This window comes from Xenopus tropicalis, chromosome 1 (genome assembly GCF_000004195.4).
Source record: "Xenopus tropicalis strain Nigerian chromosome 1, UCB_Xtro_10.0, whole genome shotgun sequence".
Classification (NCBI taxonomy): domain Eukaryota; kingdom Metazoa; phylum Chordata; class Amphibia; order Anura; family Pipidae; genus Xenopus; species Xenopus tropicalis.
Genome location: NC_030677.2, coordinates 22,151,318 through 22,169,678, shown reverse-complemented (window position 1 = coordinate 22,169,678; position 18,361 = coordinate 22,151,318). Strand labels below are relative to the sequence as shown.

Below are 18,361 nucleotides of genomic sequence, written 5' to 3'. Positions count from 1 at the left end.
ATTAATAGAAGGATCCGTGACAGCGGGATGAAAGGTCTTCAGCTGAGCGCTCCGACTCCTTGCGCTGCTTCTCTTCTTATGTTGCTCCTTCTGCGGCGGTCCCAGGCCCTTTTATAAGGTTGCGCCCGTGCGTAATGACATCACACGTACACAAGGGGCGCAACCTTATAAAAGGGCCAGGGACCGCCGGAGAAGGAGCAACATAAGAAGAGAAGCAGCGCAAGGAGTCGGAGCGCGTATGGGGGGCTCTGTGTATGGGGGGGGCTCTGTGTATGGGGGGCTCTGTGTATGGGGGGGCTCTGTGTATGGGGGGCTCTGTGTATGGGGGGCTCTGTGTATGGGGGGGCTCTGTGTATGGGGGGCTCTGTGTATGGGGGGGCTCTGTATGGGGGGGCTTTGTGTATTGGGGGGCACTGTGTATTGGGGGCACTGTGTATGGGGGCTCTGTGTATGGGGGCTCTGTGTATGGGGGCTCTGTGTATGGGGGCACTGTGTATGGGGGGGCTCTGTGTATTGGGGGCACTGTGTATGGGGGGCTTTGTGTATTGGGGGCACTGTGTATGGGGGGGCTTTGTGTATGGGGGCTCTGTGTATGGGGGCTCTGTGGATGGGGGCACTGTGTATGGGGGGGTCTGTGTATGGGGGGGTCTGTGTATGGGGGGGCTATGTGTATGGGGGGCACTGTGTATGGGGGCACTGTGTATGGGAGGCACTGTGTATGGGGGGGACTGTGTATGGGGAGGGCTCTCTGTATGGGGGGGCTCTGTGTATGGGGGGCTCTGTGTATGGGGGGCACTGTGTTTGGGGGGCTCTGTGTATGGGGGAACTGTGTATGGGGGGTACTGTCTATGGGGGCCTAGGGGGCACTGTGTATGGGGGGTACTGTCTCCCCTGTGTGAGGGGGCATAACTGGTAGATCGTTATAACTCACTTATATTTATTATAACATTTGTCCTCCCTGTGTGTAATTGTGTATATTGTAAGATTGTACAGCACTGCGTACCCTTGTGGCGCTTTATTTATAAAGTTATACATACATACATACATAACTGACTGCCTTCTCTCTATATTTGTATTTTATATGTAGGAGTTGCTATTTTGTTTTCCTTAGGTAGTACAGTATGAGGGTATAGCACATTTGCGTCTGATCCCACCATTTCAACTATATAAAAGGAGTATTTTTAGAAAAAAATGGGGTGTGTTAATTGGGGCGTGGTCACAAAAGTGGGCGTGGTGAAAAAAAATTGCCGCGCTGCGCGCGCCAAATCTTTTTGTCCCTCTTTTTGTTTTTCAAATGTTGGGAGGTATGTCCTGGGAAAGGAGGTTGCATGTAACACATGCTCTAAGTCCAACTAGCCTGGTATATACCCCTTATTACAGCCAAACAAGTGTTACATATATATATATAGATGTGATTTTAGTATATTACAGTTTAACCCTCTTTTATGGATTTGATGGCTCATGTCTGTTATTCTTATTTCCTGCTATGTCACTTTCTTTTCAGGCTATTGATCCTCCACGCCTGGTTGTTAGGCTAATTAAACCCTAGCAACCAGATAGCAGTTTTGTCCGTCTCAGAGATGGACAAAACAAAGGCAATATTTCAAAAACGAAGCCTAATTGCAAGTAGTTTAGGAATTGTGCCCCAGTCTGTACCATGCTACATTCTGCAGTCTGAACAACGCCTTCATTTTAACCCCCCTATAGTATTACAGCTTATTGAAACCGGTATTCCTTTATTAAACATCTCAGTTTCTATCTTATAATTCTACTTTGTCACTAAACTATACAGTAATAGGGCCCCTAGAGAAGAAATAACTTCAATTTCCTAACATTGGTTCTAAAGAAGCTGCTGCCGGATACACGTCACACTGCTGCGCCAACTGCTTCCGGCGCTCACAGAGCCCACATGCGCTGTTTCAGTGCGCAGTTCCGGCGCTGCTGTGTATAGTTCGTCCCTGTACTGCGATTGTGACCCCGCTGCCATGGGGAAGAGTGCGGGGAAGAAGGGGAAGCCCCCGGCGGCGGCGGCAGCCCGAGTAATAGCCCAAAAAGCCCGCACGGAGATCAGGGATAACCCCTTCGAGGTGAAGATCAACAAGCAGAAGTTTAATGTGCTGGGAAGGAAAACTGGGAAACACGACTTGGGACTGCCCGGGGTGTCCGAGTCCAAAGCCCTCAAACGGGTAAGAGAATGGGGTCTGTGGTGAGCCGGGGTGTAAAGGGTGTGCGGAGGTACCTGTAGCAGCTGGGGGCTGGGTATGTGATGGGCAGTGTTCCATCAGAGTATCCTGCAGTGTCTGGCAAAGCTGTGCCACTCACACTCAGGCAATTCTTTCACCCTGTATCTTTTATATGAGGAGTCAGACAGGCAGTCGCAGTGCCAGATGCTTCAAGCATGTATTTGGGGGAAGGCACTTAGGCGCATGGAGTAAAGAGGGGAGCAATAGTTACACCTGAATAAACAGGGCTAGTGCTAAATAGTTGGTGCATTTGTCAAGCTGCTTGCACATGAATTAACCCCTTCATTTACTTGGGGGGGTGTCAGATTTTTGAAGGTCCAAACTACGGCCAGGGCCCTTCTTACTTATGAAATAGGTACAGTGTAGGTCAGTCATAGTTTCAACAATATCTGGGGCAGCAAATACATATTCACTCCAAGTCTTACCCACTATTCACTTACTGGCCATTAGGCTGAGCCTGATGTCCTATTTCTAGTTCTCTGGCAGCCCAGGAGCATGTGCAGTTGAAGCTTACATGGCCCTTACTTTATGTATGTTGTATGTTTATGGCCACAGAATGTTACCAGAGCAGTGGGGAAAGTAAGGCAAGCGGCACACAACATCTCTATCCCTGCTGCGCTACTGTGGCTTTTATTAACAGGTACAGGCAAACAGGGCAGTAGTGGGGAGTACAGGTGGTGCAGTTATGCAAAAAAAACTTTGGAGGGGCCTGATTTAACTGCCCCCCGCCTCCCCCACTGCAGGCTGACAGTGTGCACAAATGTGAGAACGCACATCTATCCACACTGGTGCACGATCTTTCAGCGGCTATATTGGAAGCAGATCCTGTGGTCTGGGACCCCCTGCAACTGTGGGGTCTGCTTCCTCTATAGTTACGCCACTGCTTAGGATATATAGATGATTAGGATATATAGATGCTTAATCAACATAAAGAAAAATCTTCAGCACACCACTTACAAACATACTCTCAGAGGGTAACTTGCTCAGCCGCTCCCAAGCCTTTTTCCATGTATCTTTGCAAAGGGGAAGAAGCACACCAATATGCCGGCAATGCCTTTAACTCATTTATTTACAGAAACAAACAGCACAAGCTTTCGGGGTAACCCCTTCTTTTTCTTTTGTACCTGAAGAAGGAGTTACCCCCAAAAGCTTGTGCTGTTTGTTTCTGTAAATAAATGAGTTAAAGGCATTGCCGGCATATTGGTGTGCTTCTCCCCCTTTGCAAAGATATATAGATGCTTAGCCATTAAACTGTTTGGTTGAAATTGAACATTATTAGGTAATTGTATTAGAGAGAAATAATAAAAAAAAAAAAAATAGCAATTCAGTTCCTGCACATCTTTCTCCAACATCATGCTACAGATACACAAATAACTCCTGGTTTTGTTTTGCAGCGCAAGGACACTATTCTGGTGGAATACCAGCGGCGCGGGAAAGTCAGTGTTTTTATGGACAAGCGCTTTGGGGAATAGGACACCAAATTAACCAGATGAAAAGATGAGGAAAAGATTTGCTATGGAACGGAAAGTAAGGATATTTTCAAACCATTTTCTTTGCTACTCCAAGGTGTACTTTGTGTCTCCAGCTATAATTAAAATGATGGAGGTGTTAATTAGGCACCTGTGACTCTTTCATAATGTACATACTGGATGCAAGGGAGTTAAAGGGAAACTGTCACTATTTTAAAACAAAATCCACTAAACTGCAGTGGGTGTGGAATACATAGAACATGCATAGGTTACCTTTGGCACTATAATGCTTGCAGAACTATAACTCTCACTTCTGCTGGTGGAAGATGCTACAGGTTGTAGGTCTGTCGCAACTTTTGCACCAAACAGTCAGCAACATGAAGCTCGGAGCGAAAGGACAACTGGTCATTATTATATTGGACTGTGATTATTGTTGATATGTTCCACCTTTGTTCCTTTCTTTAGCTGATAATAAATGTGATTATGTACCCTAGAAAAATGCTGAGAGGAAAACCTTGTACAATCTGAATGAAGAGGAGGAGTTGACACACTATGGGCAGTCGCTGGCAAATTCGGAAAAACTGAATGACACTGTAGACAGAGCTTTGTCAGGTGACTACAGACACATTTACCTTATGTAGTCTTGGTGACTGGCTGCACATAGGTTTTCCACCTGCCCAGTGAATGGGTTCTAGTTATTAGAGGCTGGTATTTGCTTCACAAAAGGTGGCAACCCTAGTGGCACAGCATTGTGCGATACTGCCATCAGAATAATTTATCCCCTAACTAACCCATAATACCCCTATTTTGCTTGTGGAATTTAATTTTGGGCTTATGGCAGTAGCGTCGGTAACAACAATACTAGCAATCTGCTAATCATCTCAAAGTGTTAGCTAGCTGATATAAGGAATAGCAAAATACAAAGTGGGGATGTTATGGATTTATGTCCCTTCCACTGGCAAGATATATATATATACACAAATATATAGTGCATTGCTGCCCCCTTGTGGGAAATGAGATACATCTCATCTGCATTATTTTTATTTAATATTACATTTTTATTAGCATTTTACACGAAAATGCAGTTGCTGGTCAAGTCCCAACCTGTGTTAGCAAAAACAGAGACATTTCTATTCCACTGTTATTCTTGAATCAGAGCATGACAATGGAATTTGAGTAATCAATCAATAAAATCTAACAACAGTTTAACTAAGGAACCAAGATATTGAAGTAGGCAGGCACTCCGGAACTCCTACCAAGATAGTGAAGAAGGCAGGCACTCCGGAACTCCTATAACTAAGCCCTGGGATGCTGTCATTTTTATGAACACTACTAATAGATAAGGTGGAGAGAGAGATTTATTTTGAATGTAAAATAAAGCTAAAAATTGTGTAACTATAAATGTGTGTGGGTTTCATTGTGTACAGCTGCAATGTATATGTTTGCTTCACTGCAGAGATAATACAAATGTTAGGCAGGTTTCAAAATATTTGAGGTTGCAGTTACTCTTTCTTAGAAGAAAGCAAAGTTCTTTGGAAAGTCAAATTGCTCCGTAAAGTACAAAGTAATGTTTTTGGCTTCTTTTTTTTAAATTTTTATTTTTATTGGATTTTAACAATTATCCAACTTAATCATTACCATCATTTTACATAATGCAGTATCGAGCGTAGAGTTATACACTTGTTTGGTAAATCATAAGATGTAGACACATAAGAAATGTAGAACAAGAACTATTCGAACGTGCCCCTTTTTCGAGCTATCTATCCGCTGTCAACTGTCCGCCGTCACTAGCTAGTTTTAAATGATAAGTTGGAAATTTTTAAGGAAAGGGAAAAGGGGAGTTCCAGGCAAGAGAAACTAACAGCAATATGGATAGTCCCATGTGTATCCATATGGTTGTGTCATTGTATTATACTTAAGAACACTCCCAAATATTTTGAGCATCTATCAGTGTGTCCTGGCTAGTTACCTGGTTTGGCATACCACCTTATCAAGAATTACCAAATTGTGCAGATTTAGTTATGTTAGGTTGTCCATGTAAGAAGACCAGAGATGCCAAACGGCCCAATGCTTCCTCCTGGCGTCGTAAGATTCTGCATGTAGTTCCTCAAATCGCCGGATATCCTCCATCTCTGCTATCCATTCTGTAAGCGTAGGTAGTATTTTAGTTTTCCATTTACGAGGAATTATAATCTTGGCAGCGTTTAAAGCAAATTGGGTTAAAGATTTTTTGTATTGGGTGATGGAGGAGTTGTTGTGATGAAGAAGAATTGCCGCTGGGTTGCTTTCTAGTTCCATTTGTAAATTGTTGTTGCAAATATCAATCTTTTTGGCTTCTTAATGTAGTTCAGTTGCAAAACAAAGCAGGACAGGTCTCTGTTAGACAACTGAACTATCACTAGACTGGCCTGTCTTTAAGATGGTATAATACAGTGCTACCAAGTTGAATATTAATGTTCTTTAATACTGACTTAAATGTCAAATCAGCATGTCCATTGTGAGCAATTTATATAATAAATGCAAATAGAATTTGGATGACCTGCAGTAGAGAATGTGCCATTAACAACCACCCTCTGTACCCGATCCTGTAGCCAGTTTTCTATCCATGTGCAAACGACTTCACTAAGACCAATAGACCTTAGCTTAGAAAGCAGTCGTTTGTGGGGAACGGTATCAAATGCTTTGGCAAAATCCAAATAAATTATATCTACTGCATCCCCATTGTCCAGCTTCTTACTTACCTCATCATAAAAAGCAATTAAATTGGTGTGACAGCACTCTGACAGCACTCTGACAGCACTCTGACAGCACTCTGACAGCACGGGGTCAGATCATGAGTCAAACCTTCAGCTTCATCTTAAACAATAGCTGCTCCAACGAGGCAGAATTCTGCACTGCTTCTGGGTGTGCATCTCAGTATTTAAACATGGGAAACAATAATTTTCTTTTCCATTAGATTTAGCTCAGCTATACATCTTGTACGTGTCATTCTGGCAGTGATCTAAGTGCCTCAATATTCCAATATCCCCTACTCATCCTGCATCACCTCCTGGTGATGTCAGCATTATGGAAGTAGGTAGGCTGCAACCAATCAGCCCACTAGAATATTCAGTGTTTACATGTTCTCTCTATGAAAGTAAGCAAATACATGTAACATATTTTTGTACTATAGGATGGTGCCATGAATCTTCCTGAGGACAAAGAGCTGGATGATGTGGGCAAAGACACCATTGGTGATGAGGATGAGGAGGGCAGTGGCGATGAGGAGGAAGAGGAGGGCAGTGGTGATGATGAAGAGGGCAGCAGCGGTGAAGAGGAAGACGTTGAAGGAACAGAGGATGATGCCTCGGACAATTATTCTGACCTAGAGTCTGATGCAGGTAGTGAGGAACCAGGCAGCGATGCTGAAAATACAAAGATGGAAGAAAAAGAACAAAGAGAGAAAATCTGGTGCAAAGGCTGCCAAGTCTGAGCTTCCCTTTACTTTTGCTGGTATGACTCTTGTCTTTATAACTGAGCATCAGGTCACAGAGGGTCCTATATGTACTTTGTGAAACACATTGTGTAGTGCCCTACATCTCCCACTAGAGGGCACAGACTCATATATGGCCTAAATAGCTCTTGAGTTGTCTTTTGGATATGGCCACATATGGGTGCATAGCTGTCTTTTTGGTTTTGGGGCATGTAGCTGTGGGATAGTCCAGACAGTTGCCACCCTGTGTGCTTCAGCCAGGTCATATAACGCTAGTGTACTTAAGAGGGTCTCTGTCCCACATATACAAACCCACAGTTTCTCATTATAAAATACTTCATGTTTCTTTACAGCTCCTGAGTCCTATGAAAGTTTCCAGTCTCTCTTGCCGAAGGAAACAAGGCTAAGTTAGAGGTGCGCTCTATTAGTATCTTAGAAGAGTAACCAATACATATGAGTTCCAAGAGTAGCCATGTAACATACTGGGCTCAACAGCACCAGCAGGCTCCCTTATTCGTTACCGCCATTGTCCTTCTGCATGCATAAATCTGTTTTTCTCATACGTCCTGGGGGACACAGGAACCATGGGGTTAAATCCCCTCCCATCAGGAGGCAGGACACTTTTACAGAGCTGAATCCTCCTCCTCCCTATATAATGCCCTTCTCCCACCAGGAACTCAGTTTTTAATGTGTCCTCGCAAAATCAGGAGGTTTGACAAAGGCCTTTAGTAGGCCCAACACAAGGAAAGCGTCGGTTTGGGGATTAGCCTCATCACCAGGGGTATGACCTGAGACAGCTTGCTGTGCTCAACGTGTCAGCCCCCAACGCGGGAGTCTGAACACAGGCGGTCCCTGACAGGACTAAGGCCGGTGATAACGGGCCCATAAGCCCAAGGGGGGAGTGAGAGGTTCCCTCTAACCTCCCCCAGTAATTTCCCACTACGGCGGGGAAAAAATGCTGCCAGTAGTACGGGGAAGCCCCACTGCCCAGGATGCCGATGCGAACCAAAGGTACGCGCCACCCGCTACAGCCCACCTCCCCTATGGGGGGAACACAAGATAGGGGAAGGTAAATGAAGTGGCCTATGGCGGTGGGGGCACCGGGGGGGCAACGGAGCAACACAGCGTGGGGAACGTTTCGTGCCAAGGTTGCGCACGCAATTCACCATGCGTGCACATCCGACAGCGGGGGGCGGTACTTCCGGGTACGCGTCACTCTGGTACGCTACTAACGCGAGACTACGCCGCAACCCACTCATTGGCGCCAAAGACACGGAAGGAGAAGGACGCAGCACAGTCCCTCTCTCACCGCCATTACGGGCTGACTCCTTTTCTCCCCATTGTTCTGCTCATACCCGCACCAGGTACTAGGGTACTAGAAGGGGATAATATTAAAGATGGCTGAGGGAAAGAGTGACTCTATATTTCTCAGGGGGGAAAGACAGAACTCTAAGGTATTATTCTTGGCATGTGCGCAGTGCAAGACAAAATTCAAGTCTGGGCAGAAGGATCCAGTTTGTAAGTCCAGTACTACTGCCAAACCGGCGGATGCCTCAGCCCCTACATTGGCTTTGCCAATAACACCGGTTATGGGAGAAAATATGCCTGCGGACCCTCCGGGTCCATCTGTGCCTGTGACCACGGGTAACCCTGCTGCGCCAGCATGGGCCATATCTCTGTCCCAATCACTATCAGCACTGCAAGGGATACCCCTTTTGGCATCATCTCTAGACAAAGTTCTAGAAAAACTTTCCTCCCCTGGTACTACCAGGAGACAGCTCAAGCGCAAAGCTGCAGCAACTAGCGACTCACACAACACACTTGGGTCCTCCTCAGATTCTGAGGAAGAACCACTCAGCGAAGGGGAACTCTCACCTTCAGTATCTGAAGGAGAGGATCCCTCAGTCGCAGCAGACCATTCTAATAAGGTAGACGACCTAATCACCGCAGTAATGGAGGTGCTTAAGGTCGAAGAGCCTGCGTCTACTTCCAAACAGTCAAAAGGGTTATTCCGCAGGACGGCTGATCATTCCATTTCCTTCCCTATACATGAGCAATTACAGGCCATTATACAGGAGGAATGGAATACACCTGAACACAAGTTTCAGATTACTAAGAAATTTGCAAAACTTTACCCCATCCCTAAGGAGGAGGTAGAGAAGTGGGGTAGTCCCCCTGTAGTGGACGCACCAGTGTCTCGGCTCTCAAAAAGCACCGCACTACCAGTCCCAGATGCTTCAGCATTTAAGGATGCCACTGATAAAAAGCTAGAAGGATTCCTTAAAGCTATATACACAGCCTCGGGGGCAGCTCTTCGCCCAGTCATTGCTATGGCATGGGTAAGTAGAGCCCTGGAGGCATGGTCAGAACTCATCCTCACGGGGATCCGAGAGGAATCTTCCGTAGAGGATATTGAAATGTCAGTCTTACGTATTCAGGAAGCAAGCTCCTACCTGAGTGATGCTTCCTTAGACGTTCTAAAAGCGGTGGCGCGTTCCTCGGCTCTGTCAGTCGCGGCACGCCGTGCATTATGGCTTCGTCTCTGGTCGGCGGACCTGAGCTCAAAAAGATCTCTTACCTCACTACCATTTAAGGGTTCACGTCTATTTGGTGAGGAGCTGGAAAAAATTATTTCCCAAGCTACGGGGGGTAAGAGTACCCTGTTACCCCAAACAAAGCCCAAGAACAACTTCTCAACAGGAAAGAGGAGATTTTTTCAGAGCCAAGGATTTCGCAACTCCAAGAGCTCATCCCCAACCAGACAATTTCACCATAAGGGAAGATACAGCCCAAAGGGCAAGCCTTCCTGGCAATCCAGAAAATCTGCAAACAAGACTCCCAACGACAAACAGTCGTCAGCATGACTGGCCGGTCAGATCACAAATAGATCTGCCAGTAGGGGGAAAGCTGCAACACTTTGTAGAAAATTGGACAAAGCACATAGCAGATCCCTGGGTAATCGAAACCATTTCATCAGGTTATCAACTCGAGTTCCGTCGACTCCCCCCCACAAGATTCTTTATCTCCAGGGTGCCAAAAGACCCTCTAAAACAGTCTGCCTTCCTTTCGGTGGTAGAGGAACTGATTCAATCCAATGTGGTGATTCCAGTACATCCAGCTCATCAATTCACAGGTTTCTATTCAAACCTTTTCGTGGTTCCAAAAAAGAATGGGACATTCCGCCCGGTTCTCGATCTCAAACGCCTAAACAAATGGATTGTTTATCGGCGATTCAAGATGGAGTCGGTACGTTCGGTAATTCGAGCAATGGAACCAGGGGAATTTTTGACATCCCTGGACATGAAAGACGCGTACCTTCATGTTCCAATATTCCCGCCTCATCAAGCGTATCTTCGGTTCGCATTCCGAGGTCGGCATTTTCAGTTTACTGCCTTACCCTTCGGGCTTTCATCAGCACCTCGAATATTCACAAAAATAATGGCTACAATGGCAGCCCACCTCCGAGTCCAAGGAGTGTGTATCACTCCATACTTGGACGACCTATTGGTCAAGGCTCGATCACAGCATCAAGCAGAGAGGGATCTGGAAAGGACCATGCAGACTCTGCAGGATTTCGGGTGGACAATCAACAGACAAAAATCGTGCCTTGTCCCATCCCAGAGGATGCATTTTCTGGGATTTCTTTTCGACACCCTTCAGGGAAAGGTTCTTCTCCCGGAAGAGAAGGTACACAGACTTATCTCATCGGTACAGGACCTACAGACAATTCCAAAGCCATCAATTCGCCACTGCATGAAAGTGCTGGGAATGATGGTATCCTCAACGGAAGCTGTTCGATTAGCGCAGTTTCATATCAGACACCTACAACGGAACATAATATTGGAATGGAAGAAATACGAATGCCTTTCCCACAGAATAAATCTCAATATCTTGGCAAGGAGATCCTTGCAGTGGTGGACAGTACCAACACATCTGTCTCAAGGACGGTCAATAGAGGAACCAGCATGGAAGGTGATAACGACAGATGCCAGTCTGTCGGGTTGGGGAGCAACATTCCAGACACAGATCGCCCAGGGCCTATGGTCAGAGTCGGAAAGAAAACTCCCAATAAATATATTGGAGATCAGGGCAATCTTCCAAGCGGTAATTCACTGGGAGGATCAGTTGACAGACCGAGACGTTCGAATCCAGTCGGACAACGCTACGGCTGTAGCGTATCTAAACAGACAAGGAGGGACAAAGAGCCTTGCTGCTGCAAACGAGATAAGCAAGATATTCTGTTGGGCAGAGACAAGAGTAAACCAGATCTCAGCGGTCCACATACCAGGAGTGGAAAACTGGGAGGCGGATTATCTAAGTCGGCATCATGTGGATCCGACAGAGTGGGAACTGAACAGAGAGGTCTTCGAATTCATCACGGCCAGATGGGGTCAACCAGATCTGGACCTCATGGCGTCCCGTCACAACCGAAAGACAGACAGATTCATAGCAAAGACAAGGGATCCTCTGGCAGAGGAAACGGATGCCATGACAGCGAGATGGGTATGCTCACTAGCGTACGTATTCCCTCCAATAGCGATGTTGCCACGTATTCTAAAGAGAATAAAGCAAGAGAAGGGTACGTTCATTGTCATAGCACCATACTGGCCAAGGAGGTCGTGGTTTACACCTCTGATGAATCTTTCAGTGGAAGCACCAATAAGGTTACCACAAAGAAGAGATCTACTACACCAGGGACCGATTCTACATCCCAATCCAGGAATGTTCAATTTGATGGCATGGAAATTGAGAAACTAATCTGGACCAGAAAGGGTTTTTCTTCTGAAGTGGCACAAACGATGATTAAGGCCAGGAAGAAAGTATCTTCCAAGGCATACCATAGGATTTGGAAGCTATTCATGGAATGGTGCTTCGATAGAAGAATTCCATACCAGGGTGCAAGGGTTCCCATGGTTCTTCAATTCTTGCAGGATGGTCTGCAGAAGGGTTTAAGCCTAGGGACTCTTAAGGTCCAGGTGTCGGCTCTCTCAATCCTTCTACAATCACGACTTGCGTTGCAGGAAGATGTAAGAACGTTTCTGCAGGGGGTAGCTCATATCGCACCACCAGTGAGATCACCAGTTCCTCCTTGGGACCTCAACGTGGTACTTTCGGCTCTGATAAATTCTCCATTCGAGCCATTATCTATCATAGAACTACGATGGCTGACATGGAAGGTAGTATTTTTGTTGGCAATTTCTTCAGCTCGTAGGGTTTCGGAACTGAATGCATTGTCTTGTGAATCTCCATATTTAATATTCCACAAGGAAAAGGCAGTGTTGAGAACGATGCCGTCATTTTTGCCAAAGGTGGTATCATCTTTTCACTTGAACGAGGAGATAGTGATTCCATCATTTTGTTCTTCTCCCAAGAATGAGAAAGAAGCCAAGCTACATAATCTGGATGTGGTAAGGGCCTTACATACATATGTGGATCACACGGCTCATTTCCGTAGATCTAAATCACTATTTGTCATCCCGTCTGGCAGCAGAAAAGGACTACCAGCGTCTAAGGCCACGATAGCCAGATGGATTAAGGAAACGGTGCGTCAGGCATACATTTCTCTCCAAAGACCACCTCCGTTTAGAATTACAGCCCATTCTACAAGAGCAATCAGTACTTCATGGGCTTGTAGGAACATGGCGTCAGCCGAACAGTTGTGCAGGGCGGCAACCTGGTCCTCTGCACATACATTTACAAAATTCTACAGGTTTGATACATTTGCATCCGCTCAAGCGGCATTTGGGCGCAAGGTACAACAAGCTGTAGTATCGTAAATAAGGTTGCCTTAATAATACCTGAGTTATCTGTTTTCTCCCTCCCTGTTAGGGGACTCTTTGGTATGTCCCCATGGTTCCTGTGTCCCCCAGGACGTATGAGAAAAAGGGATTTCTTTACTTACCGTAAAATCCTTTTCTCTCTAGTCCTATGGGGGACACAGGACCTCCCATCCCAGAAAACAAGGGAGATATCTCGTTCTTCTCAGCCAAGTTTAAACATAGTTAAGTTATGGTTAGCATTTTGCTCGATTCTTGTTACATAACTGAGTTCCTGGTGGGAGAAGGGCATTATATAGGGAGGAGGAGGATTCAGCTCTGTAAAAGTGTCCTGCCTCCTGATGGGAGGGGATTTAACCCCATGGTTCCTGTGTCCCCCATAGGACTAGAGAGAAAAGGATTTTACGGTAAGTAAAGAAATCCCTTTTTTGCTAAGTTGTTCCTCCAAAATGTTGTTTAATTTGCATTTAGTTTGTTTGTTTGTTTTGTTTCAGGGTGTAGTTGTTGTTGTGTTTGGCCGGACTTGGGGTATTGTTCCTGAGAGGAGCAGGCAGTGCAGAGATGAAACATGCCTGTGTGGTACTGAGGTTGGTGGCACCGGGCTGGCGAGAGGCGGCTATGATATAAATAAGGAATCTAGTTACCTATTACACACCTGGAAGCTGGTGGGATCTACAAATCAAGCAAAAATCATTCTGGGCAAACAGAAATCCTAAGCGCTGTCTATTGCTGCACCCCCACCGGCGCCCCCTGGCTACAGTGGTTATGCGGCACATAAGGAATATGGTTGGGCAGTGACATGCAAACCAGCTGAGTGGGGTCACGTGGCATACAGTATAGAGCTCATAAAGAAGTAGGAGGTCCCCCCCCACAAGCTGGGGCAAATGAAACATTCCAAGTGCAACACGACAAATGACAGATAATGAGTGTTCCGCCAGTAACTGGCTCAACCAATCACAATGCTCGGACTGGGAACAGCTCAAGTGAGTGACTAGAAATGGCAGTGGAAGAGAGTTGAACAGTTTGGTCTGTGATTGGACATGATGGAAAGGGGCGGAGACAAAGTTCTCATTTCACACGTCCGTCATCTCATCCTCCAGCTCTGCATCCTCTGCTTCCCCTTCCAGCTCAGCATCCTCCTCCTCCTCTTCTTCCTCGGATGTGATGTCGGGGTCATCAGCTTGCGCTAGGCACTTGGGGCAGGAACACACGAATAGGTCGTTCTCCCTGGGCAGAAAGAGACAAGAAACATTGGGGCAGGGTTCCATAGACTCTCTATATCTCTATAAATAAGACTATGGTACCTGAGAATCTGTTGGCGGCTGTGCCGGCTGCGGTCCCTCTGGCAACAGTCTAGGTAACTAATGCAGATTTCCCAATACAGGGGGATATATGGGCACAACAGAATATGGCAGATATAGAGATAAATACCCCAATGAGGGGATCCTGCAGTTACAGCAGTCTGGGGAATAATTATTCCCTCTATATATTTGCCTTTATACATGTGGAGTAGAGCGACCATATTATTTCCGCTACAGCATAAAATAGGAGGCGGGGGGAGTCCTGCAATGCTAAACGTACCTCTCCAGGCTGGATATCTTCCAAAGCAGTGAGATGGAGGATAAAGTTGTTGTTTGGAAAAGATGCCTCTGCGTTTGGCACACAGCTATGGTTACCTGCAAGGGAGTATGAAACATCTTCACTGTGAAGCAAATGAGCAAACTTAGGGGGCTGTTCCTGCTGAATTGTGCTTAGTACAGGGCAATCCCTATGCTGCCATAGTTTTATGGTATCTCTCTGTACAGGCTATGGGCAAACTTAGGGGGCTGTTCCTGCTGAATTGTGCTTAGTACAGGGGAATCCCTATGCTACCATTGTTTTATGGTATCTCTCTGTACAGGCTATGAGCAAACTTAGGGGGCTGTTCCTGCTGAATTGTGCTTAGTACAGGGGAATCCCTATGCTGCCATAGTTTTATGGTATCTCTCTGTACAGGCTATGAGCAAACTTAGGGGGCTGTTCCTGCTGAATTGTGCTTAGTACAGGGCAATCCCTATGCTGCCATAGTTTTATGGTATCTCTCTGTACAGGCTATGAGCTAATGGTGTTTACCTGAACTAATTATGAAAAGATTTTATTTTTCTAAATGTGCCACCAATGACATCAAACATTTCTAACTGGTCCTAATTGGTCAGTAATGCTCCCTTCCTGCATTTGTAAGGGGACTGTAGTTTAGGAGGTAATAAGACAGTGGTTAGACTGTTGTAGAACAATGAAATTCACTGCAAGACTGAGACTGCAGGCTTAGTTAGTATCACCTTAGCAGTAACTATGGGTTGAAACAAAGCAAAAAGGACACAATTATACATTTACCTATGAAAGCCAATAGCCTATGACAAAATGAAGGGGCCCTTCCAATGATAATTACATACAGGAAGGTCTCTGTGTTTTCACCACAAACTGATCTGCAGCATCACACTCAGTACATGAGAATGAATGAGCCCTATATATACTGCGCCACGGATACTGTTAGAACTCACAGCAGCTCTGCGGCAGGTACAGCCCGGATCCCTCGCAGTTCAGAAATTCTCCCGTCACTGCAATAAAGAGCAGAACATCAATTGTGGGGCGGTCTCCTCCCTGCCCCCCGGCAATGGTCACCCTGACCCCGAGAGCCCTCTCCTTAATAGGGTTTGGTTCTACAATGGAACTTCAATGGAATACTTCTACCCCCCCCCCCTCCGTGCCATGACATGTTGCTTTACTGCAGTGCAGTCACAGGCTAATTACCCAATATTACTGTAAACACAGTGTATATATATATATATATATATTTATAGTAATCTGCCCCTACACAGTCACAGAGAGACTACAGAAACAGACTGCAAAATACTATTTTATTGGAAACAGGCACAAATATTTGCACTTCATGTGTTACGTGGAAGCAATAAGTGCATACAGCTCTAGTGCTGCCCGCAAAGCTAAAGGGGGCGCTCTCCTCCTATCAGTATCATGCAAATGGAAAGAAGCAAAGTTGCAGCTGGTCTTAATTTATTTATTTATTTTTTTTGTACTGACTTTCTCCCAGGTACAAATGATAATTAGGCCTTACCTTTAGGTGTTGCGCTACAGTGCTGAGTGGCGCCTCGGTGATGAGACACAGGTCAGCTGATCCCGGGGAGGGGACAGCCGCTTTCGGTTCAAATTCTTTCCCAGCCTCATGCAGATTAATCTTTTGCACCCCAAAGCTCAGAGCCTTCCTGCCTCCCTGAAATAATACAACGTATTGAATGAGCACATGTCCCACCTGTGGCCCTCCATCTCTTATTGCACTACATTTCCCATAAACCCCCAAAGGCCCTGACTCTCAGAGAGCTTTCCCACTGCCTCCACCTGGGTACTACAGAGACCTCACTTCTCACACTGGGAAGTTTGGGTAATGGGATCAGCACCTTGAAGGTTGTGGCTTCCATGCCCAGCACCTTAGTGTACAAGTTGATGGTTCTGTCCAGGCTGCGCACAGTCAGCACCAGGGGGTCCGGGCGTTGGATGCAGAAGGGAGGCTGAGAGTCGGAAAGATAGCGAACCAGGTGGGAAGGGACCTGTAGTAAAAAAGGAAAAATCAATATACAAATCCCCACCATGGCAGCTTGTACTGTTTCTCTCTCTGTGCTTTCTGATCCCCTCTGTAACAGGAGAGACTGTGAAAAGGTGCAGTTAAACATGTACAGAACTTAAGCAGAGAGTTCTGAGTGGGCAGGTTGTATGTGTGTGTGAGCAATCAGTACACGTGTGTGTGAGTGTGTACATATGAGTGGGCACTCAGTACCTAGGCTGTGTGTGTGTATACATATGAGTGGGCACTCAGTACCTGGGCTGTGTGTGTGTATACATATGAGTGAGCACTCAGTACCTGGGCTGTGTGTGTGTATACATATGAGTGAGCACTCCATACCTGGGCTGTGTGTGTGTATACATGAGTGAGCACTCAGTATCTGGGCTGTGTGTGTGTGTGTATACATATGAGTGAGCACTCAGTACCTGGGCTGTGTGTGTGTGTGTATACATATGAGTGAGCACTCAGTACCTGGGCTGTGTGTGTGTATACATATGAGTGAGCACTCAGTATGTGGGCTGTGTGTGTGTATACATATGAGTGAGCACTCAGTACGTGGGCTGTGTGTGTGTATACATATGAGTGAGCACTCAGTACGTGGGCTGTGTGTGTATACATATGAGTGGGCACTCAGTACCTGGGCTGTGTGTGTGTATACATATGAGTGGGCACTCCATACCTGGGCTGTGGGTGTGTATACATATGAGTGAGCACTCAGTACCTGGGCTGTATGTGTGTATACATATGAGTGAGCACTCAGTACCTGGGCTGTGTGTGTGTATACATATGAGTGAGCACTCCGTACCTGGGCTGTGGGTGTGTATACATATGAGTGAGCACTCAGTACCTGGGCTGTGTGTGTGTATACATATGAGTGAGCACTCAGTACCTGGGCTGTGTGTGTGTATACATATGAGTGAGCACTCAGTACCTGGGCTGTGTGTGTGTATACATATGAGTGAGCACTCAGTATGTGGGCTGTGTGTGTGTATACATATGAGTGAGCACTCAGTACGTGGGCTGTGTGTGTGTATACATATGAGTGAGCACTCAGTACGTGGGCTGTGTGTGTATACATATGAGTGGGCACTCAGTACCTGGGCTGTGTGTGTGTATACATATGAGTGGGCACTCCATACCTGGGCTGTGGGTGTGTATACATATGAGTGAGCACTCAGTACCTGGGCTGTATGTGTGTATACATATGAGTGGACACTCCGTACCTGGGCTGTGGGTGTGTATACATATGAGTGAGCACTCAGTACCTGGGCTGTGTGTGTGTATACATATGAGTGAGCACTCAGTACCTGGGCTGTGTGTGTGTATACATATGAGTGAGCACTCAGTACCTGGGCTGTATGTGTGTATACATGAGTGAGCACTTAGTACCTCGGCTGTATATATGTGTGAGTTGGCACTCAGTACCTGGGCTGTATGTGTGAGTGGGCACTCAGTACCTGGGCTGTGTGTGTGAGTGGGCACTCAGTACCTGGGCTGTATGTGTGAGTGGGCACTCAGTACCTGGGCTGTGTGTGAGTGGGCACTCAGTACCTGGGCTGTATGTGTGAGTGGGCACTCAGTACCTGGGCTGTATGTGTGTATACATATGAGTGAGCACTTAGTACTTCGGCTGTATATTTGTTTGAGTGGGCACTCAGTACCTGGGCTGTGAGTGAGTGGGCACTCAGTACCTGGGCACGGCTGGCAAGCAGGCGGCAGAGGGGGAACATATCTGCAGTGGGAGCTGCAGGTTCCGGACTGAATGAGACACAGGTGATTTCCTT

General features: G+C 46.3%; 2 protein-coding genes and 1 pseudogene across 2 annotated transcripts in view; 2 read left to right on the top strand and 1 right to left on the bottom strand.

Moving 5' to 3' along the window:
- Nucleotides 1-1,538: 1,538 nt before the first annotated feature.
- LOC100496125 lies at nt 1,539-6,712 on the top strand (annotated as a pseudogene).
- Nucleotides 6,713-7,194: 482 nt separating this feature from the next.
- Nucleotides 7,195-18,348, bottom strand: LOC100495985 (glyoxalase domain-containing protein 5). The gene is made up of 6 exons (XM_031895312.1): nt 18,269-18,348; nt 16,414-16,563; nt 16,074-16,229; nt 15,502-15,558; nt 14,543-14,637; nt 7,195-14,188 (listed from the first exon to the last, which is right to left on the bottom strand). Exons 1-4 carry the CDS (start codon nt 18,305-18,307, stop codon nt 15,556-15,558), a joined length of 348 nt encoding a protein of 115 aa, XP_031751172.1. The 5' UTR covers nt 18,308-18,348; the 3' UTR covers nt 7,195-14,188; nt 14,543-14,637; nt 15,502-15,555.
- mfsd10 (major facilitator superfamily domain containing 10) overlaps nt 16,466-18,361 on the top strand; it is a 48,835-nt gene continuing 46,939 nt past the window's right edge. The window contains exon 1 of the mRNA XM_031895306.1: nt 16,466-16,551. The gene's annotated coding sequence lies outside the window, so the exon portion shown is untranslated. The remainder of the gene's footprint in view (nt 16,552-18,361) is intronic.